The 22,927-nt window shown below is 44.8% G+C and overlaps 1 protein-coding gene across 2 annotated transcripts in view; it reads right to left on the bottom strand.

The window, feature by feature from the left end:
* The window catches only part of skap1 (src kinase associated phosphoprotein 1), a 389,377-nt gene that overhangs the window by 126,549 nt on the left and 239,901 nt on the right, over positions 1 to 22,927 (bottom strand). For both annotated transcript variants that reach the window (XM_048560760.2, XM_059638690.1), the window contains exons 5-8: positions 18,472 to 18,555; positions 12,305 to 12,388; positions 5,894 to 6,012; positions 2,393 to 2,456 (exon numbers count right to left, since the gene is read on the bottom strand). In XM_048560760.2, coding sequence (XP_048416717.2) covers positions 2,393 to 2,456; positions 5,894 to 6,012; positions 12,305 to 12,388; positions 18,472 to 18,555 — 351 coding nt within the window. The remainder of the gene's footprint in view (positions 1 to 2,392; positions 2,457 to 5,893; positions 6,013 to 12,304; positions 12,389 to 18,471; positions 18,556 to 22,927) is intronic.

Here is a 22,927-nt window from a genome sequence, read left to right on the forward strand (position 1 = left end):
GAGTTTGTTTTCTAAATGATTTCGGTTCTGATTTGTTGCTGTTTGGGGAAATGAAGCCGCAGCCCATAGCAAAGGGGCTCTTGTCCTGTTCTTTGGACATTGAGTGCTGGGTAGGAACATCGCCAGAGGGAAAATTGCGCGTTGAATTCATAGATTTCAAGGGGCCTTCCCAATCCAGCAGATAAATGCTAATTTTCACATCTCTGTACACCAAAGATAATAAACAAAGATTTGATTTCTAAAATAGTGCCTTTCACATCCTCAGGGTGTGATAAAATGCTTCACAGTTAACAAAGATGCTGTCGTAATAAAGGAGAAATGATGCCAGTTGGCATGAACCAAGTTCCCACCAATTGCTATGTGAAAATAATCAAATCACCTGGCCTTTAGTGATTGACGGATGAATATTATTCAGGAGAGCTGGGAGAACTCCCTTGCTCTTCTGTGAGATATCACTTTGGGATAGACAATATCCTCTAAAGGATACACTGGGCCTTGGCATGATGTCTCATCTGAAAGACAGCCCCTCCAATCATATAGCACTTCCTCAATATTGGCTCTGAGGGCTCATCCACATGGTTTTCTATTGGCTCAGTTCTCTAGAATGGAGCTCGTTACTTCTGCTCCTATTTCTTAACACCATAAGATATTGGGGCAGAATTACGCCATTCATCCCATTGAGTCTGCTGCACTATTTAATCACGACTGATATGTTTCCCAAACCCATTCTCCTGCCTTCTTTCCATAACCTTTGATCCCAGTACTAGTCAAGAATTACCTATCACTATTTTTAAAAAACTCTCAATGTCTTGGCTCCACAGCCCTCTGTGGCAATCAATTCCAGTGATTCACCACCATCTGGCTGAAGGAATTCCTCTTCGTGTCAGTTTGAAAGGGTCGTCCCTTCACTCTGAAGCTGTGCCCTCAGGACCTAGTCTCTCCTACCAGTAGAAACATTTTCTCCACGTCCACTCTAATCAGATCTCTCAGTATTCTGTAGGTTTCGATGAGATTCCCCCTCATCCTTCTAAACTCCATCAAGTACAGACCCAGAGTCCTCAACTGCTCCTCATATGACAAACCCTTCATCCCTGGGGTCATTCTTGTGAACCTCTTCCGGACACCCTCCAACGCCAGCACATCCTTCCTTAGATCACAGGCCCAAAACTACTCACTAGGTTCCAAATGCGGTCTGACCAGAGCCTGATACAGCCTCAGCAGTACATCCCTGCTCTTATCTTCTAGCCCTCTTAAAATGAATGCCAACATTGCATATGGCTTCCTAACGGCCAAATCAACCTATCTGTCAACCTTAAGGAGATTCATGAACTAGGATTCCTAAGTCCTAGATTTGCAAAGCCTTTCTCCACTTAGAAAACAGTCTATGCCTCAATTTTTCCCCACAAGAGTCCATAACCTCACATTTTCCCACAATGTACTCCACCTGCCATATCTTTGCCCACTCTCCCAGCCTGTCCATGCCCTTCCGCAGCCTCTCTGTCTCCTCCACTAGCTGTCCCCCACTAATCTTTGTGTCACTTGCAAACTTGGCATCAATGCCCTCAGTTCCTTCATCCACATCGCTAATGTATGACAATGAATCGCTGTGCTCCCAACACTGACCCCTGTGGGACTCCATTAGTCACCTGCTGCCATCCTGAAAAAGACCCCTTTATCCCCACTCTGACTTCTGCCGGCCAGCCAATCCTCCATCCATGCCAGTATCTTGCCCCAACACAAAAGGGTCTCATCTTATTTAGATGCCTCACATGTAGGGCCTTGTCAACTTCTGGAAACCAATTAGAGAATCAAGGCTTATGGGGAAAAGACAGCAAGGTGAAGCTGAGGATGATCAGATCAATCATTATCTCATTAAAGGGCAGAGCAGTAATAAATGCTGGGCTGAGCCAGTGATGTTCTATGCCCCACAAACAAATAAGAAACGCTGCCAGTAGAGCACTGCAGCACTGCACCCAGAGGTAACAAAGCCACAGATGATGGTTCCAGCAGCAGATGGACTGATTCCCTTGCTATGAAAGACCTGATTACTCAAGAGATGTGCAGGTTTCCGATTTGCTAAAGGCTGGATGCACTTCATTGTAACATGATGGAGGAGACTTGTCATTAGAGCTACCTTCATTTTAGGTGCTCAATAAATGCCATACCTTTCCTCATCACGTAGCTGCTTACTTGATCCCGTTAAGTGTAACTTTGTCTGCCACACTGAGTATGCAGAGCTCCCACAAACATGGGTGCGTACCTGAGTTGGCATGGAAGGACCCCGCAGCAGGATAGATGAGTCCTCACTCTCCATTTGCCCAGGGGGAAGTCAGTATGAAGCTGACAGCTGGTGCCTGCCTACAGAATTCCACACCGATAAACACATAGTTACCTTTCAGCACAAAGGAGATGTGATCCACCCACTCCTTGGCCTCACGATGGCTTGATGCAGCAAACTGGAAACAGAAGGAATCTTTTATCAGATTGGAGCAGTTCACGGCATTTCACCAGTCTTTCTATTTCTATTTCCATTTCACCAGTAAACTTGCATTACTGGAAGAATAAGACTGAAAACTCTGGGCAGATACATTCATGGGCACAAGACCTATCGCAATGTCCAAAGAAAGAAACAACAGAGAGTGACCTGTATTTCTGTACAGCCTTGGATTACAGCCCAAAGTATTTCACAGTCAATTACATGTAAAACAATTTCTCACATGTGGTCGCTGCTATAATGCAGGAAGCATAGCTACTAATTTGTACACTGTAATATCTCACAACAACAAAGAGATTGTCTGCTTTCTTTGAAAGTTTCCATTGAAGAACAAATATTGACAGGACTGCTGGGACAAAAGCCTTGCTCTTCTTCACATCAGTTCCGCAGAATCTTTTTAGCAGAGATGGCAAATCCACCAACACTCCAGCTTCCCACATCCCCACCTCACAACGCACCTGCCATCCCCCAGCCCTCAACCCCCTCCCACCACTATTCCACTCATTCATCATTCTGGCCTCTGTCCTAGCTCCATCTCCCCATCGCAGTGCTGTAATCCGCAATGTCCTCACCTAATACAAACTTCACCAGCCTCTTGAACAATCCGTCTCTGTCCTTTAGCACTACATCCTTCGCCAGGGAAGTGAGTTGTAGCTCTCTACTCCCTTTCCTGTGAGGAACACAACAGGAAATAGTAGCATGAGGAGGCCATTCAGCCCCTCATGGTTGATGCACCACTCAATAAAATCACTGCTGAGCTTCCACAAAACTCCAAATATCCTGGGTCCGCTCAGCTCAACGAAAGAGAATTCACAGATCTCTGGAGTAGAAAATTGCAAAGACTCAGAACCATCCGAGCGAAGAAATTACTCCTCACCTCAATGCTAAATGGTTGACCCACACCCTGTAAAGGTGTCTCCTCATTCTGGATGCTCCAGCCTGTGGGACTGGTTGCTCAGCAGTTACTCTGGTAACCCTTGCTGTATGCTTCTATCAGACCATTCTACCAGGTTCCAGACAACACAGGCCCATTCCAGTCATTGTCAGCGTTTATTTGTCAGTTGCTCCCCTGCAGCAGCCAGCACTTTTGTTGCACATGTGCAGGTGTGAGACACAATAAAAAAAAACCAGGTGTGCAAATAGCTTTATTAACACTCCACCACCAGGGAAAACAGCCACGTGACCAAAGCATCAGAATCAAGCACAGGCCCTTTAGCAGCAGTGCATATGTGAAAGAAAGAGTGAGGGAGAGGCTAGGGATCAAACCAAAATGGAATTGGAGGGGGAGAGAAGGCACTCCATATGCCACAGTGCCCACCTCTCCCGAAGGGCATTGACAGCACCAATGCATGCCACGTGCTCCTTCCCCAGGGGCACCCAGGTGCAGACGTAACCATGGAAGATGGGCAGGCAGTCGGCCATAGTGACCCCTTCCATGGCCCATTGCCTGGACCTGTTAATGGCCAGGCCCAGGAGAAGATCCTCCAAGCTGCCTGCTCCCCTTCGCACCGGGTGCCCAAAGATCAGGAGCGTGGGGCTGAAGTGCAACCAAAAACACAGAAGGAAAATTTTGCTTTATTAGCGAATCCTCTCTTTTGAAGAATCCCTTAAAGTTAAGAAGATCCACACTTTATTATGGAGACCTACACTGAACATAGCCCAGCATAAGCAAAGAGGAAATGCTTCCTGACCTTATCCCAGAATGACTGAGTCCAGTTTTAATACACGGTCTCCCTTTTCCTTTCTCCGTCTACCAGAGGAAATAGTTTCTCTGTATCCATGCTACAAATCCCTTTACTACTTTACAGGATTTGATTAGATCAGTCAGCCTCCCAACTCAACAGAGCTCAGTGGAAATTTGTGCAACCTATTTGACCCTTCAAGTTGTGGTTTCGTTAAAAGGAGAAAATCTTGGGGTGGGGGCGCGGTGGGATCGTACGACAAAAGGATGGTACACTCAGTCATGTGATAAATGCTTTGTTTTGTTGCATGCACGTTAGCAATTGTGTTAGATGCACAGCACCTTGCAGAATTGCTTCATTGCAACTGGGTGGAATTTAAAAAAGACAGTTGACCATTTCAATCAAAAAGTGAAACCACCTCCTGAAATTTTATACACCTTCAGCAGCACCTCTATTGCCAGCGTCTCTCTTTCATTCTGGCTAACAATTCCACTCACTATAAATCTAATGATATCCAATTTATAGATGTTTGAAGTGGCGCCAGAGAGATCTGACATTGTGGCGGGGAATGCACTGACAATCTAATACAGTACAGCAGGGTGAATGCATACACATCAGCTACAGTGACCACTCAACAGACACAGATTTCAACTTGCTGATTTAAAAATCGATTTGGTTTTTAATGGGTAGCAGGTTGAAGAGCAGAAGACTGTGATGAAGAAAGAGATGGACAGCGATCTCCATGGATACACATTTCAGGGTCTTAAGAAGGAGGTGAAAGACAGCAAGGAGCAGGGCAGTAGCTCATTCACATCCTCTGTAGCTTTGGGGTCACGTTTACTGCGAACCCTATAAAGTAAGAAGACACAATATCCTTCATGGGGTTCCCTCTTAAATGCTGCAGAGGTATTTATACAGGGCATATAACAAAGTGAGAATCTCCCATATTGTTTCATGGGAGTGGGATCACAAAGCTTGATGTTGAACTACACAAGATGATATTGGAACAGATTATGAGAAACTTTGTGGAAGCTGAAGTTTTAAGGAGCATCTTAAAGTGGGGCAAAGAAAGGTAGTGAGTGATTTTGAAGAATGGATTTGTGCCTCAGTTTTGTGCCAGTAAACTAAGGAGAAATATTTCACTACAATTTATAATCTCAGAGTAATAATACATTTAACCCCAGGCTGAAAGGTGACAGGGATAATGAGCATAATGGTTATTATCTGAACACCTAAACCAGGCACTTCACTAGCAATGATTGATAGTTACCTTATCATCTATCATAATGCAGCTAGGAACACTCCCTGCGCTGAGACAGGCCAGAGAGTTTCTCTCCCTGCAGGACTGACAACGAGCTGCAATGTCGGGGATTCTGTTTTCTGGATGAAATGTCAAAAGAAAGTGACCCTGTCTGCCCTTTCTGATGGATGTAATACTTCAAAAGTAGCAGTGTTTTTGTTTTACATTCTCGGTATCTAATTGCTATGTGTGGGAGCTTGCTGTGACGAAATTGGTTGCTACGTTGTTTCCTACATTGTAACAGGAACTATTCTTAAAAAGGACTCCGCCAGCTATAAAAAGTCTAACGGCCCTGAGGTTGTGAAAGGAGCGATAAAATTTCAGTTCTTAATTCATTCAAATACTTTGAAACGATTTCATTGAACTCTTTCACCTCGCACTTACCAAGAAATTCCCAAACTGAGGGCGAGTTCATACCTGATAAATCTTTCTGTCTGAACTGATAATCTCAAAGCAGGCGTTCTTCTTGGAATCTTTTCGAAGATTGGAAACTAGATAAGCGTCATAGAGGTAAAAGGCACCTCGCTGTTGTTTATCTACAAAAAAAATGGACAAAGTTGGAATATTGCAACAAGTAACTCAACTACAACTACACTCCAAAGCCTCAGAAATGCAATAGTTTGAATGCAGTAGTCAGTACCATGCTGTAACTCAGTGTGTACTCTACCTGTTCACATAATGTGGGTGTTGCTGGCTGGGCCCAGCATTTATTGCCCATCACTAGTTGCCCCTTGAAAAGATGGTGATCAGCTACCGCTGCAGTTCCTATGCTGTAGGGTAGACCCACAATGCCCTTTGGGAGGGAATTCCAGAATTTTGACCCAGTGACAATGAAGGAACAAACATGTTTGTTTTTTTTGAGGCTAAGTTTGGCAGCAAGCCAATAGCAGGAGATATTTGCATTGGGTTGGGGGGCGGTGGTTGGTGGGGCATTGATGTTTTGTCACAATAATGTTCTTCTGAACTCATGAAGCATGCAACAGCAGGTAAAAATCAGAATTTTACAGGCTGACAGACACAAAGTTTTGCAAGCTTCCTTTTTCCAGTATCTTCTGGACACCTGGTTGAAAAGGCACATGGACATTTTCGTCACTCTCTGTAACCCAGGAGCATCACTCCAGCTCAGTTCATCACCTCCCCCACCCACAGGCTGTCAGACTAAAAAGCTGCATCGATGTTCAGCAAGGTCTCCCAAACGGTTCTCTGGAAGGTTGACCAGGAGTGAACGGAAGTGCTGCTCCCCAGGGATGGCAAAAGGAGGACAAAGGAAATCAAGGGTGGCTGTGGAGGTCAGCAACCATTGCTGTTTCAGGAGAAACTGACCCTAATGCCACCACAGGATGAATGATCCACTGGGTTCCACCAGGGCATTTCATTTTAGTCCTTCATGGAATGTGGGCATCACTGACTAGGGCAGCAGGTATTGGCCATTCCCCATTGCCCCTGAGAAGGTGGTGGTGGGTTGCCTTCTTGAATTGCTCTAGTCCTTGGAGAAACTATCCCTCTGCCCGCTCAATGCTTCATGCCCCCTGAGCATGAGTTAACATTGTTACCACTGCCCAGGACAAGATTGGGTGCCAGGCATCTCCAACTGATGCCCCAGTCATTGTCTGCCACATCATTGCCGCTGCCAGTCTAGCTCTGGCACCGCAGTGCCACTGCCTCAGACATGTCTGTCATGTTCACCTGGCCCTTAAAACACAAAAGGAGCTTCTACACTCAGCAGCTTCGCTGGCCTTTCATTACAACAAGGGAATGTGTATATCTGATAGCTTCTCACCAAAGGCTTATATGGGACAAGCAAACAATCACAAAACATGGCTTCAGGATGAACAGATCCCAGGGATCTCCGGCACACACATCACATCAGATTTGACTAATTCACATCGACTCTGCTCTTTGATGGCACAGAAACTGCTTTCAGTCAGAGCCTTCTGATTCCTGAGGACCCCACAGCACATTCTTCTCCCTAGGAACACACACGGACAATCCCAGTTCTGGGGATTACCCTCTCAGTCTGGGTCTATCAATGCAGGAAGAGTGCGCAATGTACCCACGCCAATGTCTCTTCACCTTTCTCTCCTTTTGCTGCAGAAGACTGTGTACAATAAGCAAGAATGGGCCCACGTGGGGAGTAGTGGGATGCTTGACATAAGATCATAAAACATAAGAGTAAAAATAAGGTCATTCAGCCAATGAGTCTGCTTCACCATTCAATTATGGCTGATAAGTTCCTCAAACCCATTCTCCTGCTTTCTCCCCGTAACCCTTGATCCCCTTGACAATCAAGAATCTGTCTACCTCAGTCTTAAATGTACTCAGTGACCTGGCCTCCACAGTCTTCTGTGGCAGTGAGTTCCATAGATTCACCACTCTCTGGCTGAAGAAGTTTCTCCTTATCTCTGTTCTAAAAGGTCTTCACTTTACTCTAAGGCTGTGCTCTCGGGCCCTAGTCTCTCCTACCAATGGAAGCATCCTCCCAACATCCACTATGTCCAGGCTGTTCATTACTCTATAAGTTTCTATTAGATCCTGAGAAAGAGCCCTTTATCCCCACTCTCTGCTTTCTGCCAGACAGCCAATCTTCTATCCATGCTAGCACCTTGCCTCTAACACCATGGGCCCTTATCTTACTCAGCAGCCTCCTGTGCAGCACCTTGTCAAAGGCCTTCTGGAAGTCCAGGTATATCACATTTATGGACTCTCCTCGGTCTACCTTGCTCGTTACTTCCTCAAAGAGTTCTAGCAGATTTGTCAGGCATGGCCTCCCCTTGATGAAACCATGTTGACTTTGCCCTGTTTTACTATACACTTGCAAATATTCAGAAATCTCATCCTTCACAATTAGCTCCAAAATCTTACCCACGACCAAGGACAGGCTAATTGGCCTGTAATTTCCTATCTTCTGCCTTACTCCTACTGAGATCACCATTAACGTCTCCACTATCTCCTCACCAATCTCCTTCAGAACTCGTGGGTCCAGTCCATCTGGTCCAGATGATCTATCCACCTTCAGACCTTCTAATTTTTCTAGCACCTTCTCTTTGTTAATGGACACCTTGCTCACCTCTGCCCCAAGCCCTCTGAATCTTTTGAATTTTTGGGATATTGCTCACATCTTCCACTGTGAAGCCTGACACAAAACACTTATTCAGTTCCTCCACCATTTGTCTGTTCTCCATTACTACCTCTCCCCCGGCCCAATGTCCACTTTTGCCTCTGTTTTGCCGTTTACATACCTAAAGAAACTCTCTTACAGTCTTCTTTTATATTACTGGCCAGCTTACCGTCACATTTAATCTTCTCCCTCCTTGTTTCTTTTTTCATTGCCCTCTCTTAGTCTTTGTAGGCTCCCAACCTTCTGGTTTTCCACTATCCTTTGCCATGTTATATGCTTTCTCTTTTGCTTTTATGCTGCCCCTGACCACCCACGTCAGCCATGGTTGCCTCAGCCTTGCTTCAGAACGCTGCTTCTTCCTAGGAATGAATTTTTGCTGTGTCTCCCAAGTCACTCCTAGAAATTCCTGCCATTGCTGTTCACTGTCTTTCCTGCAAATTCTGTCCAGCTCCTTCCTCATGTGTCTGCAGCTGCCTTTATTCAGCTGAAATACCGTTACCTCTGATTCTATCTTCTCCCTCTCAAACTGCTGAGTAAATTCTATCATCTTATGATCACTGCCTCCTAAGGGTTCCTTTACCTTAAGCTCCCTTATCAAGTCTCCCTCACTGCATAACACTAAATCCACTATTACCTGTTCCTTTGTGGGCTCCACCATGAACTGCTCCAAAAAGCCATAGATATTCCACAAATTCCTTTCCTTGTGATCCACTACCAATCTGATTTTACTAGTGCACCTGCAGATTGAAATCCCCACGATCACTGTGACCTTACCTTTTTTACACCCCTTTTCTATCTCCTGGTGTATCTTGTTCCCAAATCCTGACTACTGCTTGGAGACCTCTATCTAACTCACATTATGGTTTATCTATGTTTGCAGTTCCTCAACTCTACCCACACCTCTAACATCCGACCCTACTTCATTTCCTGCAATTGATTTAATTTCATTTCTTATACGAAGGCAACCCTACCCACCTGCCCACCTGATTTCAATATTCAATAGGATGCAAATCCTTGGATACTTAGCTCCAATCCTGATCCCCTTGCAACCAGGTCTCTGTGATGCTCACCACATCATCAGTGCCAATTTCAATCTCTGCCACAAACTCATTTACCTTATGTTGTACACTGCATGCGTTCAGGTACAGCACCTTCAGTCCTGTATTGGCTGTCCCTCTTCTCATTGTCATTCGTTTATCCAGTGTGCTTGATTCCTAACCCTTTCCAAACACACCGTCCTATTTTGGGTGCTAGAGACTTCAATAACTGCTGAGTTTTCCTTTCTTTTCATTTTTTTCTTAACTTCCCATGTAGTTGAATTCACCACCAACAGATGTTAACCTGCTGCTTAGTTTCACACTGGGGCAAGTTTCACCATTCCCCCCACCATCAACGTTCTAGTTTAAAGTCCTGTTGACCAGCCTATTTACCCTTTCTGCTCGAACATTGGTCCCAGGTCAGTTCAGGTGGAGACCATCCCAGCGGTACAGATCCCTCCTGTTCCAATACTGATGCCGGTGCCCCATGAAGAGGAACCCCTTCATGGCGTTCCTCCTTTAGCCTCACATTTACTCCCCTTATTCTCGCAACTCAATGCCAGTTGGCATGCGGCTCGGGCAGTAATCTGGAGATGCAATGTCTTCGCCATCAATGGGCTGACAGAGACTCAGAGGCAGAGCCAGGGAACGTCTAGCAAAAGGAGCCAGGGACTGTGTACAAACGGCAAGAGCAGAGGGAGCAAGGTCAAGGTCACTGCAGCTCCACAATGTCATGGCTCCGGAACTTGGCTGACTGCGGAATGGGTGGGGGGGGGGGGGGGAGCAATTGTGGAACAACTGGTCCCAGCAGGAACATCAGCATCAACAGAGAAGCTGCACTCCATCACGTGGACCCTGGCAGCGTCGGTGTTCGGGACGGATGGGGGTCTGTCAGTGCTCAGGGTTAATGAGGGGTGTTGGTGTTCAGTGTGAATGACGGCGATGTCGTTGTTTCTAGTTGGCGGAGCTCATTCTCCTTTATTCTGCAGTGAGCAGTTCCGTTCAGAGCTCAGACACTAACCGAGTGCTCCCCTGATGGTCTGGTTCAGCCTGGGCTGTGACTGTGTCAGTTTGGGGACCAGGGGTTCGGGCTGTGCAGGAACATGGGCAAATCAGCTCAGGGCCCCTTCCCATTGCTCTGAGAGTCCTTCCTATACAGACTAATTTCAGAGAGACATGGAAGTTGTAAGTTTTCATTTCATTCACTCCCCTCCCCCTCTGCACAACATCTTTCCCCCATCACTGTCAATGGCGTTCTCAGTCCCCTCTGTCCTTTCTCAAACCCGTTCATAACAATTGCTTCTTTAACTCTCTCTCCCAATACTCCTGCTCTTTCCCCTGACTCCACTCCCCTCCAGAACCCCCAGCCTCACCCTGCCCATTATTCACCTCCAGTTCCTCCATCTTCAGCTCACCTAATTACCCAATGGGGACCTCCAGCCTAAATATGCAGCTCCCTCCTTTCCTTGCCCTTTGGCCCCCATCCCTGCATCCCAGCTTTCTCCCTCCATTCCCCAGCATCCTTCTTATACCCCAACAACCAGGCCCTTTCTGTCCCATTCCCTACTGCTCTCTAAATCAACCAACTTTTTCTGAACCATTTGAGTTCGGCCTCATGTTGAGTTAGTTTGGCCCTGGTGATGTCTGATGGTGTCAGTTAATTGTGTCTGCCTTGCTTTGGTTGGCACACCACTGACACTAAGAGGTTGCACAAAGAAATGGGTTGGTTAAGAAGGGGCCGAGTTAGTGACAAAGTTTGTACGCACAGTGCTATGGTGTAGGTCGTGTACTCATTCACCCCTTATCGAACACTCACGTTTCCTGTTTACGACCAACTAGATTACATTGGTGAGTGTAATTCAATTGGACCAGGGAGTTTGTAATTATTCATTGACAATAAAACCGAACAGGCTCTTAAGCATCAAGTTCAGAAAAACTGACCAACCTGAAAAACATTCTGAGAGCATAGCATCACAACTTTAGGCTGCTGTGAGAAAAGTGAATTTTGGCCTCACACCTGCCTTTTTAAACCATGCTGGCAGGTCCAGACGATTCCACCCACTGCTGTATGTCAGGACGCTGTGTCCCTTGGAGGGCTACCTGTAAATGGCAGTGTTGCCAGGGGGGTGCTGCTCTTGTGCTTCTCGGTGGTACAGGTCACGGGGCTTGGGAGGTCCTCCCAAAGTAACTTGGTGCAATATACATTCCTGCCACTGTGTGTCAATGCTGAAGGTGGTGCAACGGGCTGCTTTGGCCTGGATGGTGTCAAGCTTCTTCAGTGATGTTGGGGCTGCACTCATCCACTCATCTTGAGTTGTGCCCTGTCAATGGTGGACAGGATTTGGGGGAGGGTCTTTTAACCTTCTGTTAAAGCCAAGCAAACCATTCAGTTGCACCGACTCTCAGGGCTAATCTGGGATAGACGATGAAATCCCACGTTGCCAGAAATGGGATGATGTGTATCCATACACAAAGGGCAAGGAAGAGTCAGGGGAACAGGCAGAAAATGGCACCATCACAATACTCCTAGGAGAGGCAGTGCAGATTCAATAGGCCGAACGGTCTCCAGCTGATTACCACCATATGACTCTCCGTTATCTCTGGAAAAATCTACCTTTCAGCTGCAGCCCAGTTTAGGAAAAGGTGAAGACATTGCAAGGATAGCATTGATACCTTTCTCACTGCCATAATAATAGAATATATTTGCGTTCAACACACAGAAACGCCTCTGCCATTCGGATCCGAAGAAACTGTGATCTAGAAAAAGAAACAGAAGAACTGTCAAAGTGTAACTCTCAAAAATGTTTAAAATCGAGAGATTAAAAAGGAACTGTTTCTTCCCACCTGCCCCATTCTAGCCCCCAAGCCCCTAACACAATGATTCGGCTGGAAGTGCACAAATTTTAAGAATCCCTGAAGTGTGGAATCAGGCCATTTGGCCCATCCAGTACACACTGAAATTCCAAAGAATATCCCACCCAGATCCATCCCCCACCCTATCTCTCTAAGCCTGCATTTCCGATGGCTAACCTACCTAACCTGCATATCCCTGCACACAATGGGCAATTTAGCATGACCAAACCACCCTAACCCACACATCTTTGGACTGTGGATGGAAACTACAGCAGCCAGATGAAACCCACCAAAATATTGTTAAAGGACTGGATCAGGATTAATGATGATATCAGTTCCAAAGAAGGGTCATAGTGGACTCAAAATGTTAACTTTGTTTCTCTCTCCACAGACACTGCCACACTGATAGGCCTGCTGAGTTTCTCCAGCATTCCATCTTTCTCTCTGCCCGTTTCAGGTTTCCAGCACTGGCAGGATTTTGCCAATTGTTTAATTATGATATAATTCCACTTTGCTAACTTTCACATGCCCTGTTCTGACAATAAAACATCTTCAGGAGCAAAATGAAAGAATTACCGACAGGTTTAGAGAGGTGGTTCCAGAGGACACAGCCTCCGATGGCAGAATGATTAAAACTAGGTTGGAGGGGGTGGTACAGATGGTCAACTGGAGGAATGATGAGATCTGAGTAGATGGAGGGGACTGGAGGAGATTCCAGACAGAGAGAGGCAAGGCCATGGAGGGACCGAGCATGAAACATGTGCATTTTTTCCCTTTATTCATCAACAGGATGCGGGCATCTTTGGCTAGGCAGTATTTATTGCCCATCCCTAATTGGCTAGAGGGCAGTCAAGAGCCAACCACACTGCAGTGGGTCTGGAGTCACATGTAGGCCAGACCAGGTAAGGATGGCAGTTTCCGTTCCTGAAGGACATTAGTGAACCAGATTGGTTTTTGCAACAATCGACAATGGATTCATGGACATCATTAGATTCTTAATTCCAGATATTTTACTGAATTCAAATTCCACCATCTGCCGTGGTGGGATTCGAACCTGGTCCCCAGAACATTACCTAGGTCTCTGAATTAACAGTCCAGTGATAATACCAATAGTCCATCACCTCCCCCCAAAAAAAACATTTTTAAACCACCGTGTAACTGGATCAGTATGGAAATAAGTAGAAAACCCTTACAATCTTGGCCCTTCTACAAAAGCGTGAGATTGTGCTCAGACCAAGTGGTTAATGTTCCCATTTTTGTCTCATGCAATTACAGGCACAACTCAAATTGGTGAAGGTGGGAAATGGAGTTCAGTTCAGTCTAATAATGACTAAATTATGATCACATCTTCATTATACTCTTAATACCTTTGATGTGACCCTTTCGGACAGGGTTTAGCTTCTAGCATTAACGTTCTTTGATGTTTATGTGGTAAAATTATTTTGTTTAAACCGTGAACCTTGTGGCTTCATTCTTCTCGTGAACACAGAGCTTCTTGAATTCTAAACAAAATAAAACCATTACTGGCTTCAACCAAGGTCCTTCCCTTCATGATGTCGGTTGAGGGATAAATATGCTGGCCAGCACTGAGGGTCCTAGCTGCATTGGCTTTGTGTTAAGAAGCAGGTACAACAGCTTTGGATGAGCTCCTGTTATATTGGGTGAAGGTGGAGACGATGTGAATAGTGAAGTCTGCAGGTACCAAAGGCATTGGTCAGGACACCTCCTGAACAGTTTGGAAACACATGCACAGGGTCAAAGTCAGAACAAAGTATACACACTCAAATGAGGAAATCATGCTCTGATGGTAATCTGTAATCAATCACTTCTGGACAAAAAAAGGCTGGGAATGGAAATTAATTCTGTAAAATACATTTCGTGGGGGGTGTCTCATCTGCCCCACCCCAGGTTGATCCCAGGGCATCATTTGACAAATTCAAACCTTGCCTCCCCCCACCGCCCCCCCTGCCACCCCCACCGCCAACTCCACCCCAGCGCCCTTGCAAATATTAATCCCTCAACTGACATCACGAAAAGAATGATGTTGGTTGAAGCCAGTAATGGTTTTATTTTGTTCAGAATCATAAAAAGCTCAGTATTCACAAAAAGAGTTGGCAAGAAAGCTGGGTGCTGGAGTTTGGAAAAATGAAAGAGACAGGTTGGCTCAGGCTTATGGCCATTTCCAGTTCCTGAAAATTTTGATCTTAATTAACTTTAAGAAAGGCTGATGCCCTCCTTTGCGAGATGGAGACTGGCAGTGCTCCCCTGGGTAATGAAGACAACACTGAATCACAGTATTCCTGTGTAATGGGCTGTGTAGATCACAAAGAAACAATATAAGACGCTACGGGAAAACGAGGCCTCTGTGGAAATACTGGTAGATGAGAGTGTCTTTCAAACTGACAACAAAATTTTCTGAAACCTTGATTGCAAAAGAGAAAGCCTTTTGCAGAGAACGGCAGATCTCTCTAATTAACCAAGAGTGCTGTTCTCAGCCTAACATTGTAGATATTGATTACTGATCTCTATTATGTCCAGGATCATTCTGTAAAATTAAAAAAAATTACTGTGGCTTGTTGATTCTTACATATTGAATCCAAGGTCACTTTGCCATCATTCAGGAGGTTTGTTTTTGTTCGACAGGGAGCTTCCAATTTTACCTACCTCAGCTTTCCTGCTGAAAGTTTGTAATCTGGATCACCAACTCTGTTCTGACATGCTCCTGGATGTGTCTTTGCAGGATCTCCAACAGCCCTGTACCGCCGCCCCCCCCCCCCCCACCAACCCCACCTTCCTGTCATTGGCTGTCTAACAGATCCATCTTGTATTGCCTCACCTCCACATGCCCAATTAGAAAAGGAGTGGTCTCGCTGGCACTCAATCGGATGGGATCTGATTGTTGATCAAGTAGGCTTTACTTCTCTATGGCCAATATTTTTTCTAAGTTACAAAAAAATGGTGTTTGAAAGCAAATTACAAGAGAAAGAAATTATTTTTTCATTGACTTGGTCAATGCTTTTCTCTTGGAGATTTGGTGCAAACAGTATTTGCAAGATTAGCCTTCATTCCTGGAGATTCCAAGGAAATCCTAGCGGATTGGTAACTTCAAAAATCAATGGGCAAAAAAATGCTCCAGTTTGTAATGATAATTCTGATCTACCTTCTTGATCAATTGAGAGTCTAATGATGACCATGAATCCATTTTGATTGTCAAACAAAAGCCCATCTGGTTCACTAATGTCCTTTAGGAAATGAAACTGCCATCCTTCCCTGGTCTGGCCTATATGTGACTCCAGACCACAGCAATGTGGTTGACTCTGAACTGCCCTCTGGGCAATTATGGATGGGCAATAAATGCTGACCTAGCCAGTGACGCCCTCATCCCATGAATGAATATTTTAAAAAATAATCACCTTGTCTACTTGTCCTGGGATCTGAATCTTGGATTGGAAATAGTGAGTGCATGTCCTCTGCTATATGGCCCCTAGTTTCTATTGCACTGACAAGTAAAAGCTTTCTGTCCACAGACCCCATCATAATTTGTAAAGATGTCTATCAGGTCACCCCTCAGCCTTCCACTTCTTACAGAAAAGCGTTCCGGTCTGTGCCAGTCTCTCCCAACAGCCATAGCCCCCTCATTTTGGAAAAAGCCTCGTAAACCCTTTTTGTACCTTCTCCAGTAGCTCACTACTCTTATTATAATCTGAAGGCTAGAATTTTAACTGAGGTACCTCATGGATGATTCGAATCGTGATAATATTTTCCCCTCAGGTTCCTTTACACAGTGGCTGCAGCTACTTTTAAGGATTCAATGCATTGGGGAAAAGTTGGTGACAGCACAGATTACACATGGAGAAACACATCTAATTCTGGTTACAACACAACACTCCTAAATAGAACGCAAATGCACTGATGATAATCAACAGGAAAGGCACAAGAATGATTGCAAGTGCACAAGGGATGAGTTATGAGGAAAGATTAGAGGAGATTAAATTCTGTGCTGAGAAAGAAGTAAGTTAAAAAGAATCTTTCCAAGGTATACAAAAGAATAAATGGTGTACAGATAAGGCGAATGCAGAATATTATTTCCACAAGTCAGGTCAGAGGGACAAGACAATATATATTTAAAATAGTGAAGAGTAAATTTAAATCTAGTCTGCCTATCGTCCCATTGCTCATTGAGCAACGTTACTTTCATGTCCCTCACCACATCAAATGTTAAATGCTCATCTTCCTGTTCTGACTTCTCCCATCCCCATCCATATCACTCCTCTCGCACTAACATGACCAGCCCACCCCCGGCTCCAAACTCAGCATTTCTCCAACATTGCCTCCCTATGTAGCTCCAAACTTGCTAGCTGCACATTTATCCATCATTGCCTCAAGCTCTGGATTCCATAGTTTGAATCTCAACAACTCTTTCAGCTCTTTAAATCCTTCCCTAAGAACCCCATTGCTGAGAAAGATTTTAAGCTTTTCCCAATATTGCCTCCTTTGGTTTGACCATCTTTACCTTAAAACCATAAGATGGAGGAGCAGAAATAGGCCATTCCTAGACTCAGTCATTGAGTCATAGCGCACAGAAATGGCCCTTCAGCCCATTGAGGCTGCTGTTTGTTCAATGAGATCACGGCTGATCTGATAATCCTTAACTCCATTTTCCTGTCTTTTCCCCATAACCCTTGATCCCCTAATTGGGTAAGCATCTGTCCATTACAGCCTTGAAAATACTGAATAACCCAGCCTCGACAGCCCTCTGTGGTAAAGAATTCCATAAATTCATTCCCCTCAGAGAAGAGATTCCTCCCCATCTGTCTTAAATGTACGACCCCTTATTTTGAAAGTGTGTCTTCTGGTCCTAGACTTTCCCACAAATGGAAGATAATCTCTCAGCATTTACCCTGTTAAGTCTTCTAAGAATCTTCTATGTTTCAATAAAGTTGCCTCTCAATCTTCTATCTTCCAATAAGTACGGGCCTAATCTACTCAATCTCTCGTCAAGAGAGGGTCCCTCCAGACCAAGGTTCAGACTCGTGAACTTTCTATGGACTGCCTCCAAGTCAGGTATATCTTCTATCAGGTATTTAGATAAGGGGCCCAAAACTGTTCACAGTATTCAAGCTGTGGTTTGACTAGTGCCTTGTACAGTTTTAGCAAAGCCTCCCTTTTTCCATTCTCTTTGAAATGAAAGCCAACATCCCATTTGACTTCCCTCTTACCCACTGACTGCTAGCTTCTGTGATTCATGCACAAGGACTCCCAAACCCCTGCGTTCTGTAGCCTTCTGCAGTCTTTTTCCATTTAAATCATCTTCAGCTTGTCTATTCTTCCTGCCAAAGTGCATAACTTCACAATTCTCCACAATATATTTCATCCTCCAGGTTTTTGTCTTCCTCATTACGCTTCCTTTGAGTGCCTTCAGTCAGTTTTGTTGTTGGAGGCGTTGTATAAATGCCAGCACTCATTGCAAATACAGATTGCAGGAAAAGTTATTTTCCTCAAGGGGGCAGCAGCACATGGAGTATAAACCTGCCAGTAAATATGGCGCAGGCTAGATGAATTCCAGGTTGGATCAACAGACTCGATCTCATCCTGATTAATATTCTGACGAGGCAAGGACTGGATGCAACGGCCAGAATTACACTCTCTCATTCTCTGCTTTACACTCTGCAGAGAACAGCTTGTTAGCTGCTGAACTGTGGGAATCTTGGCACTGGGAGGACTGAGCGAGTACAGACTGTCTAACCTCATGCTTTTCAGAAATTTCACAGACATCCTAAGAATGAAACATTCCCCCCCAATTGCTCTCTGTCGGATATAAACAGGTCCTGGGGGTAAAGCAGTAAAAACAAACTCCTTCCTCATTTGACAATTCAGTACATTCACGAGGAAGGGGGAGAAGTAAAGATGCATTTCCAAAATTCCAGGAAAGGTCATGAGGAGAACATGTTAAAGAGAAAGAGATTCTCCCCCCATGTATACCGTACCTCTGCGTTTTTTCTCCAAGTAACCCTGCTTCATAATGCTGGGCAGGTCCTGGGCTGCAACTGTTGTGATATCTTCAAATTGCACTAATATATAAGAGAACAGAGGCAGAAAAATCAATAGTTTGCTCCCATGGAACAACAATCTAGATTAACATTCATAGCAAGACAAAAGTTTAACCTAAATGTCTTGTCTGGAACTCAGTGAAATCTTAACCCCCAGAAACCAGTAGTTGTTCTGGGTGGGTCAGACGGGGGCTTCAATCAACCAGCAAACGTCAGCTTTTGTGCTCCTGAGATGCTGCTTGGCCTGCTGTGTTCATCCAGCCTCACATTTTATTATCTTGGAATTCTCCAGCATCTGCAGTTCACATTATCTCTCAGCAAAAGTACTGTTGGTTCTGAAGGAGGTGGGGTGGGACCAGAAAGAGGTGGGAGTTACTGGGGGATAGTCTTATAAATTTACAAATTTTAATGGGGCTCTGGAGGCCCTCTGGTGCATTGGATAGCCTCCCTGCCCCTTGGCCAGAAGGCCCAAGTTCAAGGCCCACTCCAGGGCCTGATGGCTGATGAAGGGGCATCCATCATGTGGTCAAAATAGTCAAGGCAGGAAATGCAGAAGAAATTCCTTGTTGGCTTTTCTCAACAATCCATTTTGCCAGTGCAGTGAAAATCACTCATGGATACGATCTGGTGAGGACTGGATGAACAAAGCTGAAAATGAATGGGATGTTCTGGGGATGGAAGTCAGTGGAGAGGTGGGAAGAAATGGGGCACAGAGAAGAAAGTACTTGGGGCTGAAGGCCATGTTTGACTCTGACAGCTTCAATGCTGACAGCGGACTCGATTGGCCGAATGGCCTTACTTCCACTTCTATGTCTTATGGTCTTATCTGCATGGAGCTATTTAACCCAACACTAAAGAGGGAGTAAATGAGATTTGTAGGTTTCTAATTCACTGTAATCAGTCTACAAGAGAGAACCATTAAGTGTTGTAAACCGGGGAGGAGGAGATGACTTCTTTAATTCTCTTATGGGATTTTGGTAAGGCTGACTGGGCCAGCATCTACTGTCCATCTTTTGCCATCCTACAGGAGGTGGTGGTGAGCTGCCTTCTTGAATTGTTTCTAATTTATTTAGTATAGATACACCCACGATGCTATTAAGGGGAGAGTTCCAGGACTTTGACCCAGCAACACTGAAGGAATGGTCATATACTTTCAGGTCAGGATGGCCTGTGGCTTGGAGCAGAATTTTCAGGGGGTGGTGTTCCCATGTGTCTGCTGGTCTTGTCCTTCTGGATGGAAGTGTTCCTGGGTTTGGAAGGTGCTGTCTCAGGAGCGTCGGTGAATTTATGTGTTGGAATAGGAAAAAGCAGGGTAAAAAGTGATCACATGCCCCATGCTGAGGGAAAAAAAATCAGACAGGAAATTAAAAAGTAGGTGTTCTCGCTTAGAAATATCTAGACTCCTACAGGTGCAATGTGCTAATGAAAGGGTGACTAGGAGGACAGAGCAGGTGAATGTGTGGCTGAGAGGCTGGTGCAAGCAGCAAGGACTCACACTTTTGGAAAACTGGGATCTGTTCAGGGGTAGAAATGCCCTGTATAAGAGGGACAGGTTCCACCTTGCAGGGAGATTTGCTAGTGTTGCTGGGGAGCTTTAAACTGGAGAGAGGGGTGGGGGGTAGAAACAGCAAAGCAACAGTGAGAAAAGAGAAAAGGCAGAGGCTGGTACAGTAGATAAGGGAAGCAAGTCTAATAGTCAAATCAGACAAGAGCTTGGCAGGGAATGAGGTAAGACTGATAAATTAACCTGCATTTATTTCAATACAAGAGGCCTGACAGGTCAGGAGAATTCATTTTTTTTGAAGAAGGGTGTAGGCCCAAAGCGTTAGCTTTCCTGCTCCGCTGATGCTGCTTGGCCTGCTGTGTTCATCCAGTTCTACACCTTGTTATCTCTGAATTCAGGGCATGTTTGAGAACATGGGAACATGGAACTGGGATATCACAGCAATTACAGAGGCATGACTCAGAGATGGACAGGACTGGCAGCTTAATGTTCCTGGGTATAGATACTGTAGGAAAGCTACAAATAGAGAGGAGTGGGGGTGGCGTTTTTGATTCAGGATAACATTATGTAGGGAGGATATTTCTGGGAGATCATCCAGTTAAATTATTTGGGGGGGAACTTAAAAGCAAGAAAGAGATAATCATCCATTGGTATGCCAGCAGGAAATTGAGAGACAAAGATGTAGACAGTGTCAAACATCTGTGAGAAAAATAGGGTTGTAATGGTAGGGGATTTTAACTTTCCAACCATAGATAGGGACTGTCATAGTGTTAGGGGCTTGGATGGGGAGGAATTTGTTAAGTGTGTACAAGAAAAGTTTCTTATTCGATATGTGGATATGCCTACATGAGAAGGAGCAATACTTGACTTTCCGTTAGGAAATAAAGCGGGGAAAATGATCAAGGTGTCACTGGGAGGTGGACACTTCGGGGAAAATGATCATAATGTTCAGTTTTGAATAGTTATGGAAAGGACAGAATTGAATAAAGAGTTAAAGTTCTAAATTAGAGTAAGGCCAATTCTTAGGATATTAAACAGGAACTTTCAAACGTTGATTGAGGGAGACTGTTCGCAGGTAAAGGGATGGTTGGAAAGTGGGAGGCTTTTAAAAATATGATAACGAGAGTTCAGGGACAGTATGTTCCCACGAGTGTGAAGGGCAAGACTGGTAGGTGTAGGGTATGTTGGATGATTGGAGAAATTGAGGCTCTGGTCAAGAAAAAGAAGGAGGCATTTACCCAGATATAGACAGCTGGGGTTGAATGAATCCCCAGAAAAGTATAAGGGCAGGAAAAGTATACTTAGGAAGGAAATCAGAGGGTTAAAAGGGGACATGAAATAGCTTTAACAAATAGAGTTAAGGAGAATCCAAAGAGATTCTACAAATACATTAAGGGCTAGAGAAACTAGGGAAACAGGCAAGATACTAAGCAAATATTTCATGTCAGTATTTACTGTGGAGAAGGACATGGAAGCTCAGGAAATTGGGGAAATAAACAGTGATATCTTGAAAAATGTCCATTTAGAGAAGAGGAGGTGCTGGAGGTCTTAAAACACATAAAGGTACATAAATCCCTGGAACTTTATCAGGTGTTTCCCAGAACTTTGTGGGAAGCTAGGGGAAGTGTTTGCTGGGCTCATCATTGAGATATTTGTATAATCGATAGTCAAGCGCGAGGTGCTAAAAGACTGGAGGTTGACTAACATGGTGCCATTATTCAAGAAAGGTGGTAAGGAAAAGCCAGGGAACCTACAGACTTAAGTCAGTGCTGGGTAAGTTGTTGGAGGGAATTCTGAGGGATCAGATTTACATGCATTCAGAAAGGTATGGACTGATTAGAGGTTGTAAGTATGCCTTTGTGCATGGGAAATTGTGCCTCGCTAACTTGATTGAGTTTTTTGAAGAGGTGACAAAGAAGACTGATGAAGGCAGAGCAATAGACATTGTCTATATGGACTTCAGTGAAGTGTTCAACGAGGCTCCAATGGTTAGCCAGATTAGCAAGGTTTGATCACATGGGATCCAGGGGAACCAACCAATTGGATACAAAATTGGCCTGAAGGTAGGAGACAGACAATGGTGATGGAGGAATGTTTTACAGTCTGAAGGCCTGTGACCAGCAGTGTGCCATATGGATTGGTGCTGGGTCCACTGCTTTTCATCATATATAAATAAATGATTTAGATGTGAATGTCAGAGGTATGGTTAGTAACTTTGCAGATGCCAGCAAAACTGGTAGTGTAGTGGACAGTGAAGATTATCTCAAAGTACAACAGGACCTTGATCAGATGAGCCAACAGGCCAGTGATTGGCAGATGGCCATTATGCTAGATAAATGAGGTGTTGCATTTTGCCAAGGCAAACCAGGGCAGGATTTATACAGTAAGTGGTGCCCTCGGGAGTGTTGTTGAACAGAAACCTAGGGGTGAGGTTCATAGTTCCTTGAAAGTAGAGTCACAGGTAGACAGAGTGGTGAAGGCAGTGTTCGGAATGCTTGACTTCATTAGTCAGAATATTGAGTATAGGATTTGGAAAGTCATGTTGTGGCCATAGAGGATATTGATGAGGCCACTTTTGGAATACTGATTTCAATTCTGGTCTCCCAGCTATAGGAAGGATGCTGTTAAACTTGAAAGTGTGCAAAACAGATTTACAAAGGTGTTGCCAGGACTGAAGGGATTCAGTATTAGGGAGGGGCTGAAAAGGCTGGAGTTAATGTCCCTGGAGTGCTGGTGCTTAAGGAGTGACCTTAGAGGCTTATAAAATCATGAGGGGCACGGGTAGGGTGAACAGCTCTTTTCCAGAGAGTAGGAGAGTCCAAAACTAAAGGTTACAGGTTTAAGGTGAGAGGGGAATGATTTAAGAAGGACCTGAGGGACAACTTTTTC

This window comes from Stegostoma tigrinum, chromosome 31 (assembly GCF_030684315.1).
Source record: "Stegostoma tigrinum isolate sSteTig4 chromosome 31, sSteTig4.hap1, whole genome shotgun sequence".
NCBI lineage: Eukaryota > Metazoa > Chordata > Chondrichthyes > Orectolobiformes > Stegostomatidae > Stegostoma > Stegostoma tigrinum.